At 35.7% G+C, this 24635-nt stretch overlaps 1 protein-coding gene across 10 annotated transcripts in view; it reads right to left on the bottom strand.

The window, feature by feature from the left end:
* PDE4D (phosphodiesterase 4D) overlaps positions 1-24635 on the bottom strand; it is a 1186109-nt gene that overhangs the window by 245502 nt on the left and 915972 nt on the right. Inside the window, exon 1 of one of the 10 annotated variants that reach the window (XM_081054420.1) lies at positions 3829-4621. The exons of the other annotated variants lie outside the window; for them this stretch is intronic. Coding sequence (XP_080910546.1) covers positions 3829-3893 — 65 coding nt within the window. The 5' untranslated portion in view covers positions 3894-4621. Of the gene's footprint in view, positions 1-3828; positions 4622-24635 lie in introns of those variants that run through there. 10 annotated transcript variants of the gene reach the window in all.

The following is a 24635-nucleotide window of genomic DNA, read 5'->3' as shown; positions in this document are numbered from 1 at the left end:
TAACAGAAAAAAGCAAATATTTTTTTGATTCGAGCAGCAATGCTATTCAGAAAATTGTATTTGCTCAGCATTGAAACACTTATTCTCCCTGTTTTGGACACTGAGCAAATTATTGTTTACCAGATAGATAGCTATCTACGCACATAAAGATGAGCTTGCTAATGAACATGGTACTGATAGTTTTAATATAGTTAAACTTTCACGTAAAATACTTGCTTGATGAAAATATTTATACAATAGAGAAGTACAGTGACAAGAAGATAGTCCCTTCTACCTCCACTCCTGTTATGTCTATCCTAAAAGATAACCAACAATTTGGTTGGAAAAGAACCCTACAGACTTTTTTCTATGTCTATAAACCTAAGTACAATTTTTACATATTTAATAATACTTCAAAATTTGTTTTATATAAAAAAAAACATCATATTTTAGACAGGTAGCATGTCTCCCCTGCCCCGAGATTATATAACGAGCAATCTTAAATGTAACAAGTACATGCCAAATAAAATGAACATCTGACAGCAAGAAAGAACAAAATTCAGTTTTCTTGACCAAAGTTCTCTTTATATTTATATTTGGGAAGCTAATAACTTTTTACTTAAACTGAACTGTGCAAGTCTTAATTAGATTAATGATGAGTATTCCTGGTATATATTTATAAATACTATAATAATATAGTATTATTATAATATGTAATTGCTGAGACATGTAAAATTCAAATATTTTTAGAAATGTAATCCCTAATTGTTTTCTTATATAGAATTTAAAGGTAGACTAGTTTTACTGACACAACTGAACTAGAAAGGCAATGCCTCAAATCAGTTTGCTAATTTCATTAACTTTATGAGCATAAGAAAATTACATATATTAAGCATTTCTCAATTTCACACATGCAGATTTTTTAAGGAATGCTAAAGGATAAATGTCATAATCACATTTGGCTAGATCCTGACACACTGTAAGTACTTAATACGGGTTAAATAAATAAAAGCATATATATATATATATATATATATATATATATATATATATATATATATATATATACATGTATATGTATATGTATGTGTGTGTGTGTGTGTGTGTGTGTATATCCTTATTATATAATACTCTAATTTTGACACCTATATTACAAGGAAACAGATAAACTTCAAAGTTTTTTTTCTTTTTTTTTGACATTCATAAAATTTTTAACTATAAGTAAGGCCTGTCTTTTAAGTAGATGAATTAAAAGGAAGGGTATATAATATCATTAATTCTTGCCAAAAAGGTCTTTTAAAAATGTGAATATCTCATAGGAATTTAATCAGGCCTGTAATACCAAGTTAGTGTGGACTGCTTTTTCTGGTACAGGTTGAAAAGAAGCAGATAGGAAAAATCAAAGCAAAAGTAATCTAAAGCACTGGATTCTTACAGAAGCCAGTTAGCAAACTTCCAAAGGTAGCATTTGGTTTGGAGGTATCTGAAGGAAAGTAGATAGCTTTGGAGAAAGTGGGGCAATGGAAGAGAAAATAGATTTACCTAAGCAGAATTAAGATGGTAAAGTCAAAAGATGCATCCCCAAGAACAAAGTATTCTGAAGTCCAAAATGAAATAAAATCACCAGAAAAATGGATAAATGGTAAATCAACAGGTTTCATGGGAAGTCAACTGTTATGAGGATGAAGTAGACTATAGCATTTGAAAAGAATTGGAAGTTGGGAATGGGTGGTTGAGAAGTTAGAACAGAAAAGATGATGATAAGGAGAGACATTGTCCCACAAAGCTCTCTGGGGCTTGTATGTGCAAAGTCACGGGGAGAGAAAGGAAAGCTTTTATATTTTTAATTGAATATATATATATATATATACATATATATATACACATATATATGTATGTACATACATATATATACATAAACACACATATAATTCATCTATATACCTAATCTATAACCTATATAGATTTTACTACATATAAATTAATGTGTATATAGTGTTTGAATGATAAAAGAGATAATAAAATGGTAGAACTGTAAGTACAGCAATTACAATCTGAGGCCAAATGATTTACAGGCAGCACTGATATACCCAACCCTTTGTATTATTAATAAGTCAGATATAAGATTAATAACAGAGAGGTGTCCATAGCGTACAATTAAATCGAGGAATTATTAGCACAAAGAGACATTTATTGCTTACATATTGACCCCAACACTATGCAAAATATTTAAAATTAAATGTAACAATATTCACATTCACAAATCAATATTTAAAACAATGTATTTTGAATTGCGGTCCTATTTATTTATAAGAATAGCTTACATAATTTAGAAAAACAGAATAGTTGTGGATAGACCATGACAATCTCAGAGGAGTAAAGGATGTCAATGTTACTAACTAGTCTCCTGAAATGAACTAATCATTGCTGATTGAACCTGAATTTGGAAATAAGTCTCCTTGCAGTTCGGGCAAAAAGGCAAACAGGTTGGTTAAATACTGTTTATTCAAGATCAGATCCTGTTTCCACATAGGCAGGATAGAAATGACAAATGAATAAAATTTCCTTATTTTATAAATTTTGATGACCCATTTATGTTAGTCAGATTTACATTATGTGGTGATTAATAGAAAGATTCTAAGCATTTTCCAGTATTTATTGTTTGGCATAAAAGAACCATGCAAATTTATTTGCAGATGCAAACTTAAAAAAAACATAAATGAACTCAAGGAGGAAGTTATTATGTGTATTCTTATACAAGGAATCATAAGTGACATAAGAGACAAAATTAATACCTATAATTTATTAAAACTCACAGAAGTACTACTGAAAGGCCAATTCTGGATTCTAGTTCACAATAAAACTCTAGTATGAGAACAGCAAAGGATAACCAACCACATAAGTGTGTGCTAAATTCCTTATGCAAATTATTTGAGTATTTATACATGTGTTTACCTGCTTATATAATAATACATAATAAATTGTGCCTGTCTGCTTCTGTCTTATCCTCAACTACCTGCCCTCAATCATTGTTTTTATTTCCCTTGTCTGAAGCATGATTATTCCATTTCAAAGAGGTAATCTGTTATTTATTTACAACCACTAAGATAAAATAAGATTAACTTCTGAAAGAACCATAAAAGTATTCTGTAAATAGCTATTTTAAACACAAACGTTACCTTATTGGAAAAGTATTATTTTAGGGCCATATGATTATAAACAAACAAATATATGGGAAATAGGACAATAAAATATTAGAAAACACTAAAATTAGCTTATTTTTCATTAAGGTTAAAATACTAAAATTACCAAAACACAGTTACCAGCGAGTGATATTAACAAAATGAAACACAGAAGATGACTGAATGATAAGCAACGTGATATATATATAGCCGCGTAAATTCATGTCATATGATTAAAATATTTAACATTAATTTTTTAACACAACTGTGCAAAAAGACAACGTATTCCGTCCGAAAACAATGGCAAAGACTGTCAACTACCAGCCTGCTTACAATAAAGATGAGAAAATAAGCAAGCGAATCAGACAGTGAAAAATGACAAGTTTTTATTTTCTAAACTCCCAACATATGTGCAATTTTCTTTCCTCCTCTAAAAATTAACACCAGATGAATCGCTATCGTCCACATGGAGTTAAAAAATGTGAGCACCCTGTTAGAGTAAAGGGGACACAAAACAGAGAAAGAAGTATCACCAATACTGTGTTCTTTCCAAAGCCTTCACATCACACCTAACTCTGAAACCTCCTCAGCAATTACTAAATATTCAAGTATTACGTCAATCTTAAAAGGCAAGACTGGGAGAAGCATGAGAGAAAAAGCACATTACCAAACTGCCTCTGTAGTCCTCAGGGAACTTGTAGACCGGGATCTTGGCTTCATAATAATACTCATTTTGAAAAAAAGGAAACGAGAGATAAAAGGAGAAAAGTCTTCTGATTTAATATATTTCAGCTGTCTTTCCACAAAGACGGTTTTAAATATATTCCATTTCCAAGGGAGGCTGCTTGAAGAAATCCCAAGTTGCCGGAGTCCAACTCCTGCCCCTAGTCCAAAACATAGGGGAGCTTCGAAGACACAGTTCTTCCCTCTTTCATACTGAATTTACTCCAGCACTAAGCTGTTCGGAAGTGACAGTTTGTTTTCTGTTTGCATTGCCAAGGGAGGAACTGAATTTTGAATCTATTCTTCATCTGGTCACAAGGGAGACCAACACAGTTGAAAGAACCACTCGATCTTGCCTTTTTTGCAAATCCGTAATAACAGGTTTGAAGGTTTCCACCACTCTAAAAGTACTCAGGTGGAATGAAAGGAAAAGAAAATGACCGCGGAGTTCTGCTACACCGGAGAGTTGTCAGGGAAGTTCCATTTCAGGGAGACCACAGGAAAACACTGTTCTCTGGGGAGCCCAGAAGTCAGCGAGGGGAAAAAAAAAAGCTCTCCACACTTCGCTGGGCCCACTGCTTTACCTGTGAATGTAATTTCCGTGGCGTCCCCTGCTTCGTTTCGAATCTGACTCCAAGCCTTTGTGAATGAGAACTATCATTCAATCTCGCCAGGCAGAAACTATTCCTCAAGGGCTGTATGACGTCCGCAGGAAGGCAGTTCAAAACACCGCAGGGAAGTGAGAGAGGGGAAAAAAAAAAAAAAGAAAAAAAAAACACCAGCGCGCCCAGCCCTGCCTCCTCAATTGCTGAAACATAGAAACCTAAGGGGCAATCCAGCCCAGGGACCAGGACTGTAAAACAACCGAGCACAGACTGGAGACCTCTTTAAAATTATAAAACTATTTCCTCCTGTGGGAAATGAGATGTCTGTGTTATTCAGGGTAAGATTCCCTGAGCACCTTTGTAAGGAACACACCCCTTTGCCACTGAATTGTTTGTTTACCACCCTTTTCCAAGCGGGGGGAGGGGAAAGCCATTTTCTCAAAGTCCTGCACTGATACTAAAATTTCTTGTCAGAAGCAAAGTTGCGAGAACTTGAAGATTTAGCAGTTGTTTATTTGGAGCATAGTTAATGAAATGTCATGCTTTGGGGCTGGTTCTATAGATGCAAACTGCCTCTTAAAAGTTCAACAGAGTGAATGTAGCAGGCATCATTGCATCAGGTCATGCCAGAATGTTTCCACTGAAAAATCTAATGTATTATTGCTGAACAAGTGCCTACATGTACTGAGGCTGTCCGCTTGCACAATGTTGTCTAAGGCTTATTTCTGTTTGAAAATCATATGCAAATTTCATTGATTTCGATACATGAAGACTGGATTTGCTAACTCTTAACCGATCTTTAGTGAGGAATGAAGCTCATATAATATCATCTTAACATCTCTTATTGTGAAGACCAATTCCTGCCCCACCTTCTACGTCTGAAATAGACGTAGGCTATTACAGTAGAAGTAGGCTAAGCTGTAGACGTAGGCTATTACAGTAGAAGTAGGCTAAGCTGATTGAAATAGCTCATAAGAGAAAGAATGTTTGACCACCTTGGCTGTCCTATGAGCATCTGCACAGAGGATATACAGAGGGTGCCAAAAAAATGCATACATATTTTAAGAAAGGAAAAAAGATTAAAATTGTAATATTTAATATATACTGATAACAAAAGGTGAATACATGTCATGTGTATACATTTTTTTGGCACCCCCAGTACATGTGTCTGGGTGTGCCTACTTCAGTTTTTTTTTTTTTTTTTCAGACCTCAGTTATTTTGGATGTGAATTATCAAGTGAAAATAATGTAAGCATTCTGATTCCTTCAATGACATTAGTTAGTACATTGATTCTCTAGTCTGACGTGAACTTCGTATTTTTTTAGATTTATCATTTGTAGGCAGGATGTTGGAGTGCAATTGTGACCCACCCAAAGACCTGGAAAATTAATATAGTAGGGCATCCCGCCAGAGCGTCTGGCTGCTTATTACAACAAACCCTTCAATTCCTCCTCCCCTGGTCACCCTTCAAAGTGCACTTGTGCTATGGTCTCTCAGTGACCCTCAGGCCTCTTAAGGTAAATGCCAATAAACTGGTTTCCATATAGTTATCTCCTTAAGCTTTTCAGTTTTCCTATGACTGCTCAGGGACAGTCATAGACCCTTAGCTCTGTCCCATATTTAGTGTATTGGTGGCACTTTAAGGCAGGTTAACCAATCAGATACTTTTAGGAATTCAAAAGAAGGTTTGTGAGACTACTCATTTTTGAGAGGGAGGGGGCTTATGGGAGAAGGCTTATCTTTTTTTCTCCTTGGATTTTTAATGTGGAAAAAGGAAGAAAAAGAACAAACTGAGTAATAGTAAGCAATGGTATTATTTGAAGCACTGTTTGGGCTATCAAATACCTTCTAGTTGCCATTTCAGGAAGAAAATAATAATGATCGCAGAACACAATGTCTGAATATTATGTGTTAAACTCTCCTGAAATAATCAGCTCTGTGTTCTACCATCCCCCAGAAGTTCTCTGTCCCAGTAGCTCACTGCCACTCCCTTCACTGTCACACAGAAGATCGGTGCTGTCCCAACTGCCATTCCTTACTTGCTCAAAGTTCCCATGTGTTCCAAGAATCTACCTCTGAAAATCCTAGCACATTTATCATCTCCCAAACACTGTATAACAGTCCCATAAGGAGTAATATATCATTTCTGCCCCCAAAGAAAACAAGTTTAAGTGGGGAATTTCACAATGCATGCAACTAACCAAAACACTCAAAGCTTCTTGGATTGGTTCATCAAGGTTATCATTACAGAGAAAGATGCACAGTATTATCGGACGACTGAAATTTAATGTTTTTAAAATTTGCACTATATTTAAAGTAGTGCCAGAATAAAAAATGAATAGTACTTATACCCTATTACAGTGTTTTCTCCATTCTAAGGCGATTTTTCACACGAACATTTCTTAACTAATGTTTTGTGATCTGTGTCAAGAATGTTTTTCCTTTGAAAGCTTCTCAGAACAGAGCAGAGATGGCACTGTCCTCCACAATCCTGTTAGCACACAAGGATATGATGGATACAGGCCGACTAAGAAGTCTGAATGTGGGGAGACTGGACTTCCAGAACTATTCTCCTGATGTAGTGAATTCTATAATGTTGTATACACTTCTATTTGACTATTGACATCGTAGCATTTCAACACACTGCCCTACAGATATGTAAGTTCATTGGGGTCATCCACCTGTATATATTTTGTGGAATCAAAGCACTATGAGGTTTCCTATATTTCAGTCCTGTGGTCATGGCCTCAACAATTTTGGTCATACTGGCATACCATCTCTGCCATTACCTACTTGATATTTTTCTTCATTGACTCAAACATAAATAACATATTTAAAAGATAACTTTATTATTTTGAAACACTCTGCTCACTTTCAAATCTTCTGTCCTCTGAGTAAACACTTATTTTCAGATTACAATAGATACTCTAAGCTTTTCAATCTATCATGAGCAGATTTTTGAAAATTATGTCATACACTAATAAAATATTCATGCCTGTCAAATGTGATTAAATTAAGTATTATAGATATGTCAAATAACTTTTTAGGAAAAATGACAATGGAGCTGCAGGTTTTTTGTGTTTTTTTGTTTTTTTTTTTAATAGTTTCCTGGTATTCTACATTGTACTCTAACATTAATAACAAGTCACTTTGAACTCTTGTAGCATTTTGTTGTTATTGAGGAATAATGCAGTATTTTCCTTATCAGTTTCTTTTATCTTAGTACACTTGCTAGGTATACAGTTGGATTCAAGGGCCCTCCTATAGGCATGGCCCTCCTTGGAACAAAATTCCTAAATTCCCAGGAAAAGTCCAGAGTAATATCTTGAGGGCTTCTGACCTTCAGGTTTCCTATCTCTTTTGTAAAATGTCAGGTTAGAATAACCATCTCAATTTTGATGTAGTCCCTCTTGTTTAATTTTGCTTTTGTTGCCTGCCTTCTTTTGGTGTCATAATTAAGAAAACAATAACAACAACAACAACAACAAACAAACAAAAAGCCCTGCAAAGAGCAATGTCAAGGAGATTTTCCCTATTTTCTTCTAGAAGTTTTATGCTTTTGGAGCTTATATGTAAGTCTTTAATCCATTTCAAGTTAATTTTTGTGAGTGGTTGGGGCTCAGTTTTATTATTTTGCATGTGGATATCCAGTTTTCCCCACACTATTTATTAAAGAGGCGATCCTTTTTCCAAAGCGTGTTCTTGGTGCCCCTGTGGAAGATCAGTCAACCACATATGAATGGGTTTATTTCTGGGTGCTCTATTCTGTTCCACTGATCTACGGATCTGTTTTTATGTCCGCATCATACTGCTTTAATTACTATAGTTTGTAGTATATTTGGAAATCAGGAAATGTGACGCCTCCAGCTTCATCCTTCTGCCTCAAGATTGCTTTAGCTATTCGTGGCCTTTTGTGATTCCATATGAATTTTAGGATTGTCTTTTATATTTCTGTGGAAAATGTCATTGTAATTTTTATAGGTATTACCTGAACTATTTATATCAAACTCAAAAGCTTCTGCACAGCAAAGGAAACCATCAGCAAAATTCTTTTGGGTTCTGCACCCATTTCCTATGTGAGGGATGGGGGGCACTTCCCCACAGCCATAAGCAATTCTTGGATACCAGCAAGGTGTCTGAGACAGTGTTAGATTCCATCAGTTAAGCAATCAGTCCCCAAAGGTTGTCCCTCCACCACCCTTCCAATGCTAGTTGCAAGTACAGGTTGTTACCTGCACATCTGATAGACTGGCAATGAATCAGAGGTTCCCCTCCTCCCCTCTCTCCTGCCCCGCCCCCCCGCTTCCCCCTGCTGCTTGGATTTAATTAAGCTCACAGAATTTAAGAAACCCATCTACTCACTAGATTCCCAGATTATTATAAAAGGATATAGTTCAGGAACAGCCAGATAGAAAAGATGCAATGGGAAAAGTATGAGAAAAGGGCACTGAGTTTCTAGCTATTGCCCAGCTCGGCACTCTACCCCCATTTCCACATGTTCACCAACCATGAAGCTCTCTGAACTTCATCCTTTTGGGGTTTCATGGAGGCTCATTACAGGCATGATCCATTAAATCATTGGTCACTGAGGACTGATTCAACCACCAGTCCCTCTTCCCTCACCAGAGGCCCTGTGGTGTTCAGAGCTGAAAAGTCCAGCCCCCTCATCACAGTGGTGTTCCCCCCATCTTTTGGTTACCTAAGGGCTTTCTGAAAGTCACCACATTAACATAAAAGACACCTTCATGGCTCTTATCACAGGAAATTCCAGAGGTTTTAGGCGCTGTGAGCCAGGAACCCGTAGACAAAGACCAAATACTTATGAGAAATATATTGTGGTCATGTGCCACCTAATGGCATTTAGGTCAATGAGAGACCACATATGTGACCCTAGTCCCATAATATTATAATAGAACAATTCTTATTATAATTGAAAATTTTCTATTGCCTAGAAATTGTCAAGGGGCAATGCATTCCTCACGTTTGTGCTGCTACTTCTGTAAACAATCCCACTTCACTGCCAGTTGTATAACAGTATAGTATGTACATATGTATATGTACATATACAATTATATACAGTGCATATTTGATAACGATAATAAATGACTATGTTACTGGTTTATGTATTTACTATATTACATTTTTAACATTATTTTACAGTGTACTCTTTCTACTTATACAGAAAAAGTCACTGCAAAACAGTGTGCTATGATAGGCCTGCAGCAGCCTCACCATTTTTGTGTTTACCGTGTCTCTTGATTGCATCATTTTTCTCTTGTGATTTAATCTTGTTTTGTTTTGTGCAGTAACATGCTATCCATGCTTGTCGCCTAGGAGCAATACGCTAGGTGTAGAGTAGACTATACCACTCAGGTTTGTGTAAGTGCACTCACTCTATAATGTTCACATAATGACAAAATCGCCTAACGATACATTTCTCAGAACATATTGTTAAGTGATGCATGACTATATATATTTCTTATAAATCATCATATTGAAAAAAATGAAGCGACAACTTATAATTGGAAGAAGATAGTTCTAACCCATATTTTTGATAAAGTGTTAATATCCAAAAAATGTAAGAACTCATACAACTCAAAAAAACCCAAATCATACAAAAGAAAAATGGGCAAAGGACCTGAGTAGACATTTTTCCAAAGAAGACATACACATTGGCAACAGGTACACAAAAAGGTGCTTAACATCACTAATCATCAGGGAAATGCAAATCAAAACTACAAGGAAATATCACCTCACACCTGTACTGACGGCTTTTATCAAAAAACGACAAGAGATAACAAATGCTGATGAAGATGTGGGGAAAAGGGAACTCTGGAAGACTGTTGGTGGGAAGGTAAACTGGTGCAGCCTCTATGGAAATATGAATTTCCTCAAAGAAATGAAGAAAGAAACTGCTATATGACCCAGCAATTCCACTTCTAGGTACATATCCAAAGGAAACAAAATCAATATCGCAAAAGAGATATCTGCACCCCCATGTTCCTTGCAGCATTATTTACAACAGTCGAGATATGTAAACAAACTAAGTGTCTCTCCATGATGAGTAGACAAAGAAGATATGGGATAAATATACAGTGGAATGTCATTCAGTCATGATGAGAAAGAAGGGAATCCGGCCATTTGTGAGTACATAGATGAACCTGGAAGACAATATGCTAAGTGAAATAAGCCAGATAGAGAAAGACAAATACTGTATGATCTCATTTATAGGTAGGATCTAAAGAAAAAGAAAAGAAGAAAGAAAAAAATGTCGAACTCATAGAGAGTGTAGAATGGTGGTACTAGGGATTAGCGGGTGTGGGAAATGGAGACACTCTGGTCAAAGTGTGCAAGCAAGCTGTCAGTTATAAGAAGAAAAAATTCTACAGATCAAATGTACAGCATTGTGACTATCATTAATACTGCATTGTGTACAGTACTTATAATTTGCTGAGAGAGTAGATCTTAAGCATTCTCACCACACACACACACAAATGGTAACTGTGAGGTGATGGATGTGTTAATCAATCTGATTTTGGTAATCACTTTGCAATGTATTCATACTTGTACATCAAATTGTCACATTGTACACTTAAATACATACATTTTATTTTCCAATGTCAATAAAGCTGGGGGAAAAAGAAAATGAGAAAGACTGACAATATATGATATGATATCAAAAAGCTACAAGGATAACAGCTAGAATAAAATTAAAAATAAAGATGTGAGTGTAAAACAATGGCATAAAAAGAAAATATAAAAAAGAAAACCATAAAAGTTAAAAGCTCATTCCCTGTAAAGAATATTACATCAACAAATACTGATCAATATATCAACAAGCAACACTTATCAAGAACTAATTTGAGAAAACACGAATTATCACTATCAGTTCCTACAGACATAAAAAAAATAATTAAAATATATTATCAACATTATCCCTGTAAATTTGAAAATTTAAGCAACAGGGTTTCATTTGGCATTGGGAAAACTTTGAAAAACACAACTAACAAAATTGACAAATCGAAAAACTAAATCATTCTACACTGTTTAGAGATTGAATCTGTGTTAAAATTAATTAAAAACAGTAAAGTTTTCTGAAATACAAATAACAGTAATCACGATTATTTAATAGTCACCTGCTAAGTACATTATATACACTTTCTTAGTTATAAGAACCCTGCAAGGTAGGTGTGATAATACTAATTTTATGAATGAAGAAAGCTAGTGACTTATTAGAAAACACATCACTGGTGGCAGAAAATGTATTGAGATCCAGATATATATGATGTATGTGTGATATGTGTGTTTGTGAGAGAGAAAGAGGCGAGGGAGCAGAGGAGAGGGAAGAGAGATTTAAGATGCTATTATATTCTTGGGGATCATTTTTAAGTCATCCATTTCTTCAGTTGGACAGTGGCAATGAATGAACATCCAGCAAAATGGAGTGTGTGTGAGTTACAGGTGTTAAATGTGGACATATTTAACAACCAGCAAATTTTAGATTTTCAAGATATCCAGGATTAAACAATCTGAGCTCACTGTCCTTGTTTCTAATTTTTAGGCTCATAAACACCATTATGAGTGTATATATGGTAATATTACAAGTCTGGCAGACATAGTTTGATAAGGTCTTTAGCCATACTCAATACACGTATGTGAGACCTCTGATGTATAGATTTCAACATTTGTCAACAAACTACATTATCTATTGAAAGGTGCAGAAAACTAATTTTTAAAACTAGAATGAACATTTCTGAATGGCATTAGTAATGTTGACAGGAAATGCACTTTGTAATTGACGTTCAAATTTGCATTAATTCAAAATACTGGATTTCAAAAAAACTTTGTAGGGATCAAATAAAGCATCTAATTTAAAATTTCATAAGCGCCCTTGTATTTCCTTTTTACTCTATAATATTTATACAATGAAAATATACATAAATATATAATACATTGACATAATAAAAATATTTTTTTTGAAAGAGATACAACTAGAAAAATTGCATTGCCAAATGGAACCCTGTTTCTAATATCGTGAGATGAATTGAGGCTTTTGTTGAAATAGGATCTGGAAAATAATCTACCAGAAATAAATGCACACAGAATGTGCTTTGATAACCATTTAATATCTGATGCAACAGACAAGGAACAAAATTGATTTATTAGAAAAAAACTTTCACTGGGCCTATTTAATTTACATTTGTTTGATAACATTTTTTTCTGCCTATGTTAAAATGGTAAAATAATCCAGGCAACTATAGCAATTACCCTTTGACCACACATTACAAATATGTTCTGTTTAATGTAAAAGGTCTGCTCTTTGAGACAATGCCTATTAATTCGGAAGGGTATATCGGATCAGGTTAAAAAGTAGCCTTTGGAGTCAGACTCTCTGGGTGAAAATACAAACTGCACGAATGACTACTTGTTTGATCAAGTTACTTAAACTTCTCTAAGCCTGTTTCTTCAGCTATAAGACAGAGATATAATAGAATTTTGTGAGGATTAAACGAGACGTGTGAAACTTTGGCAAACGTGTTTGGCGTTATAGTAAGGGCTCAATAAATAATACCTACTATTAAAAATAGGTTTTAAAGGAGAAGTTAATGAATATGGAGGAAAGAGATTTTAAAACTTAAAAGTATATGTTACTATAATACTTTGATTAAAAATAATTGTTTTGTGTTTAATCTTAGTTTAGATCCTGACTCCCTGACTCCCTTTACATAATAGATTACAAACAGTTTTCCTGCCTCCTGTCTTACACATACAGCTAAGGTTCTTTTTTTTTGTCTTTGGGTTATCTTTCAAAGACATAAATCTTAAGTGTTAAACTCCCCGATTAAAAACGTTTGACAGGTTCCTATTCCTTACAGAATCAAGTATAGCCTTCTTTGTCTGTTAAATGTAAACTTTGAACATTTGGATGCAATCTATCATTCAGCCTCACCCTTGATAACTAATTCTTCATACCCTATAATGGCAGCCATACAATCGTCCATGTCTTGCCCCAAATCCGCCATGCTGGTTCCCTTGCCTGGTAAGTCTTTCACCTTCTTCCCCGTTTTCTAAGAGCAAACGTCCTACTTATCCTTCAAGATCTAACGCAAGCAGCAGTAAAGGCCAACTAACTCCAAGACAAACTCAGACGTTCAATTTCCTTGGCTTCATTCAATCTGTGAACATCTTAATTGTGATTACTACTATAATTATTGTGTTTTACTTGTGTGTAATGTATTTACAATGTATGGTGGCACACAGTGGAAATTACAGGGACATTAGAGTTCAACAGCCACCATTCAGCCACTGATTTTGACTGTGTGACCTTTGAAAACAACTTAATCCAAGGATCAACAGCTTCTTTTATAAAATGGGACAATATACGACAATATACACATCTATCTTAACTTCCAGGGCTTTTCTGGGGTTAGATGAGAAAGGATGTTGCCTCATCTGCAATCCCAAGCTCTGTATCACTTCTAGACCTTTGCACATGCTTCTCTGGAAGTATTATCTTTCTTCCCTTCACCTCCTTTTTTTTTGTCAGGAATTAACTCAGGGGTCAACTCTTCTGGCCCTGAAGCTTTTCAGTCTGACTTAATTGCCTTGCCCCAGCCAACCTCTAGATGCTGGTGCTAATTCCTCTCAGAGGGCTTCTGAACACCACAGTGTGATCCAGTCCTCATCTGGCCAGGGGAAGGAATACTGACTTCCCATCCTGCCTCCCCAACGTCTGGCCCTGAACAGACACTTGGGCTTCCATAACGTTGCAAGTTCCTTGAAAACAGAGGGGTGGACTTTATTAGTCTTTGTATTTACAGTTCTTAGCACAATACTGGCTTACAGGGTATTTGCTTAACAACAGAATACATCTTTGAGAAACAGTGGCAGGTAAGCCTTTTACAAATTTTCTTCCTGTGATCTTTTGTGTCATTTGCCTCATGGCTGGAATTAGAGTTCAAAAATCGAGTCTTACCCGCCCTCCCCCCCCCACCCCCCCCCCACCCCGCATAAACCTCTATCACGAAAGCTTCTTTTGGCACCTCCTTTACCAAAACAGAGTTCCTATGTCCTTACAACAAAAAGTTTTCTCCCAAAGAAAAAGAAACTGGGTAAGAAGTACAATGGGGGATGTCTTAGGCAGGCATTGAGCTGACCCCAATATCACTCTTAAGGAGGGAAAGATTCTTTCCTAAGTATTTAGGAGAAACAGCTTAAATCTGGAGAAGCTATTGTGTAATGTGCTATTCAACCCAGAGAGAGTATTTGAATTCGAATAGGGACTTTTTGGAAGTCCAATTCAAAGGAATGACTTTTCCAGGAAAAGTTTCCCTACTCTTGGCAGGAAAATGGGAGGATGCTTGTGGCATCCCATAAAATTTGCCAAAGTCAGTCACCCATCTGCCTATGAATGAGATGGCTGTGTCTCTGGATGGGAAGGTTACATTCTGGCCAAAGCTCTAAGAAGCTGTTTGGAGACACTCAGAAGCGCTTTACGTGTATTAGCACATTTAGTTTTACATCAACTACATGAAGACTTTATATACCCTTTTATCAGATGAGAAAACTGAAGTACGGAGAGTTCTTCCCCAGTTAGCTGAGTGGAGAATCAGACTAGAACTCAGACCTTCTGTCTCCATCGGAAGAAATCTGAAAATGACAGGCAAGGCTTCCATTCAATGAGTGCTCCATGTGCCAGGAACTGGATAAGATGCTGTGCACATGTCATCTCATTTAATACTTCAGTGAAAATCCTAAGCAAAGTACTATAATTTCCTCCATCAAACAGCTAAGGAAACTGAGGTCTAGGGAAGGTTAAGCAGTATGCTCAAAGTCTTCCATTGGGACTTAATTTTTTTCTGTTCCATTGGGACTTAATTTTTTCTGTTCTGAGAATCAAATGTCTTCTGGGGAAAACTAGGACCTCAAGAACTAAATAAATAGCATTGTAAATAGCATCTCAAAGGGAATATATCTATATGTTATATATAACATATATAACATTGTATTATATATTAATATATATAATAGCAAAATTAAAATGCATATATTTTTAAAAAATGTATATAGTTAAGCTTATTTAAGCAACTCTTAGACAAAGATGATAGGATGAATAAACTTATCACTACTAGTCACAAATTTTTTGTGGATATGACATTAAAATTATTAGAAATTTCATTCTAGAAATTAAAACTTAAAAATCTTCCATGTATTTAGACAGCAGACTTATGTATCTAAATGTGTACATTTAAATGTGGTATTTGACAGTAACTTTTGAAAAAAAATGCATTTTAATTTTACTATGTTCTTTTCTCAAAATGAAGACATTTTTCTTCCTTACTCAAGAACAATTTCTACGGGTATATTACATTTACAGTTAAATTTTGTTTTTAGAACAGATAACTCCTGTATAAGGGACAGGAAAGCAGATTTAGATACTATTTAACCTGACCTTGCATATCAATTTGTAATCTTCTGACGAGAAAGAGAGCCTGCTCATTCCAGACATGCAGTGAACTCTAAAATAAAAAAATACAGACCTGTGATATTCAGAACTACTCTAGTATGTCCCCTGTGTTCTTAAAGAGAGTGCTTTGTCTGACATTTTTGCAAAAAAAAAAAAAAGAACAGAAAAAATTAAAAATTGAGTGTTGAGGATGATAATGGGCAGAGGTTGCCTTATAGAAATTTGAATGCAAATAATCTAGAAGAGATAATGCCAAAATCTTTTCTACTCTCAGAGAATATGGTTATCCCATATGGGAAGAGACTATGAAAAAGCTCTCCCACCCAAAGCCCATGAAATTTAAGCCTTCATTCAGCTGACCGTTTTTCCTTGAGTAAGGTTCCCTCAGGATCATCTTTACTCCTTGGTTGACTTGCAGACTTCTCTGCACATAGCTAATCTTTTTCTTAAGAGTTACCTTTCTTAAGAATTACTATTTAATTTAGTAATTCTAAATTATAATTAATTTAAAGTGTAGTGACTTAAAGTAGCAATAAAATTAAAAAGCAAATTACTTTTTGAAACAGCAATCTTGTAAATGGGTAGGAGCTTAGGCAGGGCTGTTTAACACCTTTGCAGGCCTCACTACATATCATATCCAACATATTAAAATGGACCCACTTCCCACATTATATTTATAAAAATCTAGAAAACATCTTTATAATTTTGCTTTTGCAATTACTTGGCTACTATTAAGCTCATTTATCTAATGGCTGGCCCTGATTTCTCTGCAATCATCCAGCATGCTTGAGAACACTTGTGAAATAAGAAATATTCAGCCCACAAGTTTTTGTTTCAAATGTAATAAAATTTTTATGAATGCTTGTTTGACCATTATTGAAGTTGACATAATGTTACACTTTGAACATTTAATTAAACATTAACTGTGATTTTACAGTTTTCTTTTTGCAGTTTGGAGTCAATTATTTTATTTTTTAGTTCTCAAAGATTTTCACAGGCTCTTAGAAAGCTCACAGGCTCTAGACATTGAGTACTATAGCATGTATCAGGGGAAACAGAGCCCTGGAGATGGACCTGGGAGGAAAGGAATTCTGGTAAGAAGTGATTCACGTAAGGAGATGTATTTACTATTTCCAGATCGTATGCTATTTCCTGCACTGCTCTGAAGTAAGGCATCAAGCATTCACTGCAGGGACTTATTCATGGTCCAGCTCATACTAGATATCACAGATGATAAAAAAAAAAAAAAAAAAAAAAAAAAAAGGCACAAGATGTGGTTTCCATCTTTGAGAACCTAATAGTTTAGTTGGGAAGAAAAATACTATTCTCTTTAAGGTTTTCTCTATAATAATTAAGCACATGAGATTGTGAAATAATGAATCCAGGGATTGGGTCCTTGAATGATCAAACTAAAACAATAATACTATTGTCTGGCCTTATCAAAGTCATTTGTTAAATTGCTCTTTAATAACCTGAGGAGTGACTTATGAACTAAGATAGTTGCTGAAGTCCCAGCATTCTCCCCATAGTGGAGGAAGAAACAGGAGAGTTCTTGTGAGGGCCAACTTTATTTTTACTCAGTCCCGGGGATATAGTATTGAAGTGGGGTTCAGTTTGCACTCCAATGAGGGTAACTGGAAAAATGAAGAGACAATTTTAGTCCCAAGTGGGACAGTTACATCTCAGTTTAACTCTGTGACTCCCAATCTGCTCAATTGCTTCAGTGGATATTGTATTTTTTTTCTCTCGCTCTGAAATGGACTTTGTTTTCTAAGAATAAATGGAATGTATTCTTTGAAATAGCATGGGGTATTCAACAGAGGCCTCAATAACCAAATGCTTTTCTTCCCTGTGGTTGTAACCTAATGTCCTACAATGGAAATAACATGGCTTCAGAAATGCTGAGGAATTCTTGCCCTTCTGTAACTAGGCTTGAGCGACTTCCCTGATTCAATGGGAGTCACACACCACTGGGCACAACCTGGCTGCAAGGTCACTGCGTGTTCTATCAGAGGATGGTGAGTCACCACTTCCCCCGAAGCTCTGCAACAGCATGGAAAAATCACAACTATACTCTCCTATCCCAGAGAAATAAACCTGCCTCCAGAAGTAAACAACCTGCTTCCAGCTCCTTAGAGATCACTTTCGAGAACATTTGTCTTCAACTACTGTTTGACAGGACTGGAAGCAGAAGACATGGCTAAACAGCATTTCAATCACCCTGAGGAAATGCCTAATAGTCTTTAGCTTATGTAAAATAACTAATTACGGAAACTTAATGCTGATCTTTGATTCCTAGTATGAGGACAGACCTAAGTAGAAGCCGTTCTTTGGGGCAGCCTATCTCACTAAAAATCATTTAAAGAAATGAAGAGTAAAACTGTTTTGAGTGAGGGATCATTTTAGCAGGGCAGCTGCCTATGTCTGTGCCGGTTGTACACTGCATAACTGAAGGGCGACCATTTACACAAACCACAGTGTGAATTGTGTTTTGGGAATTATGCAAAATGGAAGTTCTACCTTTCTGTTTCTCAACTAATGAGACAATGCAATTATATTTTTCATCTTTAAATAGACCCCAAAAGCTCAAGTTGAAACACTGAGGGTAACACACTGGTCGATACGGAGACAACAATGTCAGATAGTGGTTAGAAACACCTTAGAATCAGAGGGGCAAGGTGGAAATCCCAACTCGGGCCCCTTACTCCAGTTACATTGCTTTACCTTTCCATGACTCAGTCTGTTCAACTGTAAAGTGGGTGTAACTGGAGTGGATGGGAAAATTATATTAAACAACGCAGGCATCGTGCTTAGAACAGTGCTCAGCACACGGTCAAGGACTCCATAAATGTTAACTCTTACTATGAAAAAAGAGTGTTTATCTTTCGCTCAATTGTCAGAATTCTGGAATGAATAAAAAAGCATCACTGCTGCGTTATGATGATTCTGCTTCAAGAGTACATAAGGCTCTAGGAAGAAATATTTTCTGTGTCATGTAAGGCCGAGCACTGGAAACAGTTTAACACGATGCTTTAGGAGAAAATGAAAAGCAGCATTTTGTGACTGTCACTAAGAATTTTAGAAAGTTTGTTGTAGGAATTATGTCTGCTGGATATTTTCAAATATAATTATCACTGAAGGCGAATAGGAATCCAGAAATCTTCAGATGTTGATGGGAAATGATAGGGATTCCGAAAAATAAAGGTTAGCAAAACTACAAAAATAATACTGTCCCCTCCATTCCTTGTTTTCTTTCAGGTGGCACTGAAAGCATGGCAAAGGGTCACTGAACCGGTTAAACATTTTTACTGGGGTAATCAGATGTCTATAAAAAGCCACTCTTTAAGGAAGTATGACTCATCCCCCAGGAATGCACCCAATGTGACCAACTTTTCTCATTTGTAAAGAGAAATTTGAAATTATATGAGAGATTGTCTCATTTTCAATGTTGGTGCTAATTCAAGATTCAAAATTAAAAAAAAAATAATTGTCTGGCCAACACCATGTAGCCAAACAAAATACTTGTGTGGTAGGGGAGGTGGTTCTGTCAAGAAATTTTCTTTTAACCATGGTTTAGGACTTACTGGTTTACTGTTTTATTAATCACAAAGAAACCTCTTTATGCAGAGTAGCTAATGCAACAGTGAGCTAACATCATGCATTTATATATGAATAGTAGGTATAGTAAATAATAATAACTTAGCCCAGTGGGATTAATTTACAATGGTGAAAATTTCAGGCCTTTACTAAGGAAATTTTTGGAGAATTAATTGTGCTGAAACGGTAAGAACCTATTCCATCCATGCATAAAACCAATCCTAGTGGACTTTGCTTTTTTGTTTGTCTGTTTGTTTTTAAATCTTCATTGTTACTCTTTAGCTCATCACTAGCCAAAGTCTGAATGACTAGTTGAATGAGTAATTTGGTTAATTAAACAAGAGAAGTCAGAAGGAAACTAGCATTGATTCAACACCTACTACCCACTTATACCGTGTTTCTCCGAAATTAAGACCTAGCCGGACAATCAGCTCTAATGAGTCTTTTGGAGCAAAAATTAATATAAGACCCAGTATTATTTTACTATAATATAGGACCGGGTGTAATGTAATGTAATGTAATGTAATGTAATGTAATGTAATGTAATGTAATACAATACAATACAATACAATACAATACAATACAATATAGTACAATACAATACAAGACAATATAATATAATTTAATGTAAGACCCAGTCTTATTTTACTATAAGACCGGGTCTTATATTAATTTTTGCTCCAAAAGATGCATTCAAACTGATTGTCCAGATAGGTCTTATTTTCGGGGAAACAGGGTAGTTCTTAATCTATATTTTCTCTTCCAATATTCAAAACAACCCTTTAAGGTAGTTGTAATTATCCCTGTAAGTTGATGTTTGGAAAGGTCATGCCTAACTTCTTGATCCATGCTCAATGAATGTTGATGTTGCCAAGTATCAATTCAGTAGCTGGTACAGTTAGCAATCAGTAACACACACACACACATACACACACACACACACATACACACACACACACACACACACACACACGCACGCACACACCGGCATTTAAAAGCAAGGTTAAATTTACTAGGCTGGAAAGGGTCAGTCACCATGTGATAATAAAAGGAAAGAATTTTGTGCTGACAAATAGAACATTTTCACCTTAATCTGAGTAATCATGTATCATTGTTAGGTATTGTGTACAATGCATAAAGTAACTGGGATCTCATAACTTCTTATTTCTATCACAAAAATCAACACAGAGTTGGGCATGTAATTAAATGTAAGTAGGTGACTTAAATTTTCAGATTTTTTAAAAGGACAGATAAGGGTCTAATAGTGTTAGAATGCGAGGGGTCAACACACATTAGGGGAAGATTAAGGGACAGCAAAATCTGTCTTCATTTCAAAGGAAGTTAAGGGTAGACAGTTGAAAATAAACCTAGTTCCTACATCTCCACGACAGCTTTAGATTTAAAAATTTATAAGGGAACCTACCAACAGTATGATATATTGTAAGGCTTCCACAAGTGTAAAATGTGTCCTTCAACTGTAATTATGATATGACCAACTTAATCCAATGTTTCATAAATCCCAAATGATGAAATACTGTGTATTTAGAGTAGTATCACACACTTATGAAGATGTTTCAGTAAATATTTATGGGTCACTGTGGTAAATACATACAAATAAAAAGGTAGTACTTACTTTAAGGAGCTTACAAGAAAAAGAGGGGATGGATGGTAAGAGACATGCGTCCATGAAAAACATCACATTATTGTGTTTTATTTGTTTCATAGATCTTATCATATAGGAAGTTTTTACATTCTTCAGTGTAGATCTCACCTACCAGAATAAAACTACTATAAGCAAAGGTATCGCCTGTCTTATATCCTCCTATATCTCCAGCAACTAGAACATTGCCCAGCCCACAGGAAGCATTCACTATGTACGGGCAAAGGGATAAATGAATGGATTGACACAGATCATAAATACCATGTTTTCCCGAAAATAAGACCTAGCCAGACAATCAGCTCTAATGAGTCTTTTGGAGTCTTTTTGGAGCAATATAAGACTCAGTCTTATTTTACTATTAGACCTGGTATAGTATAATATAACATAACATAATATAATGTATGTTATGTTATATTATACTAACCCGGTATAGTATAACATAACATATATTACCGGTATAGTATAGACCCGGTATAGTATAACATAACATAATATAATGTATGTAACATAGTATAATACAATACACAGTCTTATATTAATTTTTGTTCCAAAAGACATATTAGAGCTGATGGTCTGGCTAGGTCTTATTTGGGGAAACAGGGTATTATGATAGGAAAGTAGAGAAGAAAAAAATCCTTGTGGTATGGCTAGTCAAGGAAGATTTCAAGGAGAGAAGATCCTAGATATGGGGCTTGAAAACTGGTAGGAAAGAGGTCTTGTGAAAAATGGCATACACAAAAAGGACAGGCAAGGCCTCAGAGATGCTTGCAGCAATGTAAAGTATCACTCCATCAGTAAATCTTGATAAAGAGATTTGGGAATTATATAAAGGAAAACTTTTTTTAATTAAATTTATTGGGGTGACAATTGTTAGTACATTTACATAGATTTCAGGTGTACAATTCTGTATTACATCATCTATAAATCCCATTGTGTGTTCACCACCCAGAGTCAATTCTCCTTCCATCACCATATATTTGATCCCCCTTACCCTCACTTTCTTAAAGGAAAACTTTTTAACCAAAATGGAATGGGCTCCCTTGGGGTTGGTGGGAGAGGAACTTATGTGAGGAGAGATATCGAAGCTTTGGGTAGAAGACCGCCCAGCCAAAACGTGATAGTGGGCAGTCAGGCCCTGAGGGTAGGTAGAACTTTTAAAGCTACCTTTAACCTTGGGATTCCAGGCCTCTGCTTTTGCCTTGTTGTTGAAATGATTTAGGAGAACTTCTTAAAATCCTTGAATTAGTCATAGATAGAAAGTTGCCTTTTATTTCTTAAAGCAAGAGAAAGTGCAATTAACCACAAGGGTTGTTTCATCTTTTATTTGGTGAAGTTACATTTCAGCTGGTAGAGAAACAATTGTTTTATCACTTAGCTGTAGAAGTGGTAATGGACAGTGACATTTAAGAAATATTTTCTACAGATTTCAGGAGACGATCACTTTGTTTTGGAAGTTTATAATATGATGAAGTATTTTTAAAGCCCATTATAATTAAACAGTTTGTAGAAAAAAATATCTTTAAATCTCATCCCATGGAAGTGCTTATTCCAAATGGTAGTCTACAGAGGACTTTAAGTAAACATATGACTGTACATTGATTTTGTAATAAATTAAATGGGCGTGCTTTATACTTAAGATCATCTTTGATGTTACATATCCAAATGCTTAAGTACCAATACAAAAGCAATAATAGTTTTGTTTAAAGTTTTAAAACACATAGAACACAATCAAAAAGTATCTTGATTTCAAAATACTTACACACATGCGGATGAAACAATCTAAGTGTCTCTGGCCCTCACAGGGGAGGATAGTGGTGCCCACATCCTCTGAACAACCACCTCTAAAAGCTGGATACTCCAAAAATCTGCAATTCCTGACCTGAGAAGTTTGTTTTGTTTTGTACCTGTGAGTCTCTGCCCAAGGGCTATTTCTGGCCATAGTTACATGCTTGGCCCAAAAATAAATAAACCAGTAGTGGTGGGTTGTTAATAATCCCCAGAAACAGGTGATGGATGGGTGAGTTGGTGGATAAGTATTCCAGTTTCCTCATCCCACGGATGGGATGACGGTGAGGAATGTTTCGTACACAGCTTCTGGCAGAGTGGGATGCAGCTCCACTTTCCCACTGCAGTAACTGGGTTGATGATGAACAATTTGTGTGCTTCCAGTCCCTGTGTCACTCCCCCACTCCGTTACTTGTACTTCATGAGCTTTCTACGTAAACTACTTGTACTCCTTGTCTCAGGATCTACTTCTGGGGGAATCTAGACCAACATACGCCTCTTCCACTGTTTTATGTCACCAAAGACTTTTGATTGGGATTTTGAAAGTATAAACAAAAGCCAATTAAAGTGAGTCGTTTGTTCTTTATCATACATGAAACAATGTTACCATTTTACATGAATAAATTGTCAAGTTTTCTCAAGTCCCTCCTTTCTCTATATTCCCGCTCTTCTTTGTCACTGGGCCTTTTCAATCTCTAGTACACAGAATGCATGAAATAGGATGCCATGGGGTAGGTCAATGAGAAACATGAAATAAAAAGTGCTTACAGATTCACAGTGTTTACTACATGAATGAACAATATACTCTATTTGTTAAGGGTCATGTGGGTAGATCATATGTTGGCAAGCAATTATGTTATTTCTAGAAGAAATGGAAATGTTAATTTATTCATCTGGGCCTAATCAGCATTGCTCTAAATCAGTGTATTTCCTGACAGTATAAACCAACACACACACACACACACACACACACACACACACACACACACAAATACACCCCTACACATATGTACGTTCGACATAGATCTCTTAATAATATGAACACACTAAAAGTACTGTCAATCAATCAACAATAAATCCTAAATTCAGAGTTAATGTCTGAGTCATATACATATCTCTTTTTGAATAAGGTTTAACTGTCTTAAGTTAAAAAAACCCCGAACTCACTACAGATTCATGTTAGGTTGATCATTAATCAACACTATTTAATGCCAGATTTGACAGAATGGTCCCTGAATCTCAAATTATTTATAGCAGTATTTTACCTTGGGGAGAAGACAAGGACGGGTTTTTTTTTTCAAATGTGTGAGATCAGTAAAGGACCTTTCTGATTTGTTTTCACCTTAAATCTCTAGAAAGTAAAAACCATACTGTGAAATGGTGAGGCCAGAAGGAGGGAGAAATAGACATTTTGGTGTGATTTTGATCTCCATTCTACTGGGTAGGAATAGGAAGAAGTTTTGCGGAAGTTTGAGTGAGTGTGTGTGTGTGTGCATATGTGCATGTGTATGTGTGTGTGTGTGTGCGCGAGAGAGAGAGAGAGAGAGAGAGAGAGAGAGAGAGAGAGAGAGAGAGAGAGAGAGAGAGAGAAAATAAATGAGAGAACAAATAAAGCTAAAAAGTTTTCAGACCTTTC

Source organism: Rhinolophus hipposideros, assembly GCF_964194185.1.
Source record: "Rhinolophus hipposideros genome assembly, chromosome: 7".
Lineage (NCBI taxonomy): Eukaryota > Metazoa > Chordata > Mammalia > Chiroptera > Rhinolophidae > Rhinolophus > Rhinolophus hipposideros.
This window is presented reverse-complemented; position numbering and strand designations above follow the sequence as displayed.